The 5,635-nt window shown below is 32.8% G+C and overlaps 1 protein-coding gene across 4 annotated transcripts in view; it reads left to right on the top strand.

Annotated features, from left to right (window-relative positions):
• Positions 1–5,635, top strand: part of LOC115246233 (unconventional myosin IC) — a 21,191-nt gene that overhangs the window by 8,985 nt on the left and 6,571 nt on the right. The window contains exons 1-8 of one of the 4 annotated variants that reach the window (XM_029824932.1): positions 751–1,202; positions 2,087–2,232; positions 3,240–3,456; positions 3,811–3,926; positions 4,105–4,175; positions 4,383–4,591; positions 4,861–5,043; positions 5,223–5,429. In XM_029824932.1, the coding sequence (XP_029680792.1) occupies positions 2,228–2,232; positions 3,240–3,456; positions 3,811–3,926; positions 4,105–4,175; positions 4,383–4,591; positions 4,861–5,043; positions 5,223–5,429 (1,008 nt within the window). In that variant the 5' untranslated portion in view covers positions 751–1,202; positions 2,087–2,227. Of the gene's footprint in view, positions 1–750; positions 1,203–2,086; positions 2,233–3,239; positions 3,457–3,810; positions 3,927–4,104; positions 4,176–4,382; positions 4,592–4,860; positions 5,044–5,222; positions 5,430–5,635 lie in introns of those variants that run through there. The other 3 variants (XM_029824934.1, XM_029824933.1, XM_029824935.1) reach the window with 3 other exon arrangements.

The following is a 5,635-nucleotide window of genomic DNA, read 5'->3' on the forward strand; positions in this document are numbered from 1 at the left end:
ATATATGCGAGATAGGATTAATCGATACGATATTTCGGATTTCACGTGTCGCGTTTTGAAAATTGATCGACTCTCAGTTGAAAGATTAATACAATGATTAATGCAGCAATGCGCCATAAATCCGCGATAACACAATCGCACGCGAAGAATGTTACACGATCGGACAACCTTATACAATGACGGTTTCAATGGTGAAAAAGCTACAAATATTTTTATCAATCTTTGCAAGAACTTGTTACGTATGTGTCTGGAAAAAAAATTAATCGAGATTAGATTAGATTAAATATTGGAATTTTATTGTCGACCCCCCCCCCCCCCCCCCCCTCTCTCTCTCTCTCTCTCTCTCTCTGTTATTGATTAGAATTGATCTTGTACCGATTAATTTGAAATTGCATTTCAGCAGTTTATACGGTTGAACGATCGCTATTGAGGTTTTCAAATCACGTAAACACGTTGTCTGATATCAATCTTTTCTCTGCATTCTTAATTTTAATGTAATCGTTGGAATCCTAAAATATTGAGGATTAATTTATAATAATGCAAATAAATTTATTTAATTCTGAAATAATAATTAATAAATTAATAAATTAAAATTTTTTTACAAGTTTTAGATTTTTTTACATACATAAATTTTAAAGTAAGATATAAATATATTTAAATAATTTAAAAAAATTGATCATAAATAATTTTTTTTTTTTAATTGAGATATGTGTAGAATAATATATTGTATGATATATTGTGTAATTTGCGCGGAACTAGAAAATTATATTATCGTTTAGTTAAATTAACAAATATTTTCATAGATGCAAACATATGCGAATTAAATAGAAGATAAAATCACAATGATATATAAATATCTTTCTGGAAAATTTTAGTACGCGTTTGTGTATCGAAAGATTTAAAGAAGCGTTTAAAGAATCTCGCTGTTAAGTGCCGTTTCGTTTCGCTATCACTCGTGCGGATAACTAGAGGATGATGGGAGAGGGAATGGACGATGGAAGGCAGTGGTCACTATCGGGTCATTCTTGAGTAGCTGTCGCAGGTGATTCCTCCGGTGACTTCTCCGGTTCTTCCACGGCATTTGGCATTGTGTCAAAGCGAATCTTCGAGTTACGACACGGTGGACGCGTGATTTTTTCGCCGCAGTGTATAGCGCGTGAATCGAAATCATCGAAATAAATACTGAAGGAATACCATTTCTCGTGCGTTTCCATTAACAATAAGTATTGTCGAATACGACGATGGATATTGCTTTCTACCTGGTGACTCGTGATCTTCCAAGTGGTTCATATATTACGCGAAAAGATTTGTCGTTATAAAAAAATAATCACGCTTGATTTAAAATCAAAAGGAACGAGTGGATGTATTTATTGCGAGATACAGAATTTCTCCCATGTTTGAAGATTTGTTGAAAGATTCGTTATGAAATTCGTTGTCAAAATAATATAATTGCATTATGCGTCTATTGCATTCTATACTTTGTTAATTCTTGAGTGAACGCATCTCAAAAATTATTATTATTTTGAAAATAACATCTCTATGCAATTTTTTTCAATTAAATTCATTAAAGGTCTATTTTTTATTTATTTGTCCACGTGATATTATAACACTGTTTTTTGGAGGACACTCAAGTTATGGGTTTTTTCACGGAATGAGATATTAAATAAATTGATAGGGCGATTTGTATCTTGTGATTCGCTCGGGAAATAAAAATTGCATTTCCTTGAAGAGATTTACTTACTATACCTTTCGAATTATCTTCTGTTATCTCTCAGATAATTGCAGTTATTGCTATATAATCCTTCAAAGAATAATATAACACTTGAGAAATATATCAAGGTATCTTAGTGCGCGATTTTATCGGGAATTAATATCTTTAATTTCTATTTAAGCTGTGTGTCCTTTCGACAAAAATTGTCCGATCGATTAATCAATAAATCATTTCGCTCGCTGATTTTTCCGAACGGAATTTTTACAATCTTACTCAACATCTGCCGCTTGAATTTGCAATATCAGACATCGCAGTGCGTGCGAATCGGCGAATTCTTTTTTATCTTATCTAGCAATTCGCGTTTGTCCTAACCAGGTAGCGAGAAGACTAGACCAGAGTCGGATTCGCGCTCGCGTTTGATGATGTCGTAACGAGCACAATAATCAAATCGAATTCTCTCGTGTATCTTTTTCCATTTGGATATCGTAGGCTCTGTTCACAGAATCGCGGAAAAATATGGGGTAAGTATCTTTTCTCGAAAGTTTTCCGCAATAATTTACAAACCGGATCGGATCAAAGTCCTTTCGTCACGGGGACGAATTTTGTCGAACGAACCTGTCAAGAGTTTGAAATGTCAGATTTAATTATAACTCGCCGAAATCCATATATAGTAATTTCGAAGTTTTATGACATTTCGCTGCCGGCTATACCGGAAATAATACATTTTATCCTAAGCTATGTGGACTATGCGGTATTTTTACTTTCCCCGACTATGCGGTATTTTTACTTTCCCCCGGCTTTCTCTTGTTTCTTATCATTTATTTAATGCATAGAAATATTTGTCGATCTATCGTCATTCGCTTTTGTTGTCTACCAAATGAATGTTACGAACCGCGCTTCAATATCTAATCTCTGAGTCTTTATCATTTGCGAGGCCGCGAGGCCAAATAGAACGACGCCGGCGCATCAAATAGAACCAGCTTTGTTTAACGCTATCTGTTAAATAAATGTTCAACGTTATTGCAAAATAATTGAAACAAAAAACTAATTCTACCGGCGCTAAAAAAATTAATATTACTAAAAATTCTTTCTTTTTTGATTTCCCGATTTGAGGTCTGTAAAAAAATGATATATAGAAATCGAACGTTTGTGTTATTCATCTTCTAATGAATAAATCAATCTGGATAAATTTTAAAAATTGACATTTAGTTCAAAAAATCAATTTACAACGCAAAATTTCGAAATAATTAAAATAATATAAAAAATTACATTTTCTATATATATATCTTTAGCATTTAAAAAACCTTTTATTTATGGATATAATAAAAACAAAAAAAAATAAATTATTTTTATCTTTTTTTCTCTGCTATCTTTTCTCTCATTTACTTGTAATTTATGCAAGTAACTGTATCGTTAAAAAATGAGGTTATTATAAATTGTGAGATAACAAAATATCGATTAATAAATAAATGGACGCGTTGTGAATACCGACAGCAATGAATTTTAATCCTGACTAATATATTTGCAGCGTAAACACAATCGACACTGGGGGTGGCTTGAGTAAGCCGGACCCTCCGAAACCGGAAGTTTTCAAAAGCGGCCGGAAATTGCCCGAAAATATGGAGCGCGGATTGCACGAGCGCGATCGAGTCGGCGTTCAGGACTTCGTCCTGCTGGAGGATTTCCGCAGCGAGTCTGCGTTCATCGACAATCTGCGCAAGCGATTCAAGGAGGATCTCATTTATGTGAGTCGAAAGTATACTTAATCCTTTATAGAGAAATTTGTGCAAAAGAAACTTTTTAATTATTTTATATTTAGCTTATGGTATCTTTGTTAAATTTTTCCGACATTTTAATTTATTTATAATCTCACGTGACTTTGTTTGTCATTAATAAAGGGTAAATTTTGAGAACATGTTTTATGCATAAAAAATCTTATCCTACGTTTTTTATTTTTATTTTTCCGCGTACAATCGATATTTTCTGAATTATATCACTGATAGCGGATTGTTCCGTACACAGTTGAGTGTAGCAAAAATGACGTATAATGAAATAGTATTAGAAATTAAAAAAAAAATCGTATTCTTTTGCCACCGCAGACGTACATCGGTCAAGTGCTGGTATCGGTGAATCCATACAAGAAACTGCCCATTTACACTCCGGAAACCATTCAGTATTATCACAGAAGAAACTTTTTTGAGGCGCCTCCTCATATGTAAGCATCCTTTTTATATATGAGATGTCCCAGAATAAATTTCTTGAAACTCTCGGCGAAAAAAAAATTCATAGACGAGAGGGAGATTCGGGACACTCTGTATATGTAAAAATTATATTGTATAATGTTAGCATTTTCCTAAATCGCAATTATTATGAGAATATATTCTTTTCCGCAGTTTTGCCCTTGCGGATACCGCTTATCAGTCCCTAGCAAAGGAGAATTGCGATCAATGCATCTTAATTTCAGGTAAATATGCTATTTAATTTATTTCACATTAATTATTATTAAACAACTAGAAAACCATAGTTACGTTTTAGTTAATTATATCTTTTTCCGAATCTTTTTTATTAATTTTACATTATACAATTTTATATGATTTCTTTTCCTACTTTTTTTTATCATCGAGCTTCTTCTTTATATTTTTGTATCTTTTTTTTTACGTTTAATCATAAGGCGAATCGGGATCTGGAAAGACGGAGGCATCCAAGAAAGTCTTGCAGTTTATCGCAGCTGCTACGGGGCATAAAAAGCAGGTGGAAGAGGTAAACGATAAACTGATCGGCAGCAATCCCGTGTTAGAGGCTTTCGGCAATGCGAAGACCAATCGCAATGACAATTCATCCCGTTTCGGCAAATATATGGATATTCAGTTCAATTTCCAGGTAAAATTCCTATCTAATAATGCACAAGTTTCTCCTAAAATAACAAAGTGGAATCCAAAGAAATTAAAGACAATTTTACTCGCAAAAGCGAAAATTAAATTCATTATTTTTTGTCTGGAAAAATATCATTATGATTTGAATAGAAAAAAATTGAATATAATTTATATTAAAATAATTATTAATGTCTTTTATTCACCTGTTTTTGCAGAAGTACTTCGATCTGTTAAATATTTAGCGTTACTGGATTGAATATGTCTATATATTTTTAGGGAGACCCAATTGGTGGAAATATTCTAAACTATTTATTGGAGAAGTCTCGCGTGATCCATCAATCTGTGGGCGAGCGCAATTTTCACATCTTTTACCAACTTTTGACAGGCGCGGACGACGACACGTTAAGAAAATTGTTCTTGAAAAGAAACCTTGACACTTTCTTCTATCTGAGCAATGGTGTAAGCGCATTCGATTTTCATTCTTTATATATTCTATATTTTTCTATATTTTCTATATATATATTTCACATGTGGTGTTTGACATTTTATATATTTCAGATTTTAGATTTTAAGTTGATATATCTTTGCTTGATATTTTTTTACATTTTTTATATTTTTTTCTTATAAATCGATTTTAGACGAAAGGTACGGTAGATACCATCGACGATGCGAATCAATACAAAGAGGTCGTCCGGGCGATGAAGACCATGGAAATGTCTCAGAAAGAGCAGGATGATCTATTTGCCATAGTTGCGTCGGTGTTGCATATGGGTAACGTGGGTTTCACAGAGGAAGACGGCGTAGCGACGATTTTGAAACCTGCGTCCGTCGATGCCATTGCTACGGTAATCATTTTTGAAATCTGTTTTAAATTTTGTTATAATAGTTTATTTACTCGCGAGATCAATATACATATTAGTAGAAATTTAATAGAATATTTAAAAATTGTAGTTGCTACGGTTTGAAATCTGTTTTAAATTTTGTTATAATAGTTTATTTACTCGCGAGATCAATATACATATTAGTAGAAATTTAATAGAATAATAGAATA

The sequence above is a fragment of the Formica exsecta genome, unplaced genomic scaffold, assembly GCF_003651465.1.
Source record: "Formica exsecta isolate Colony F162 unplaced genomic scaffold, ASM365146v1 scaffold1414, whole genome shotgun sequence".
NCBI lineage: Eukaryota > Metazoa > Arthropoda > Insecta > Hymenoptera > Formicidae > Formica > Formica exsecta.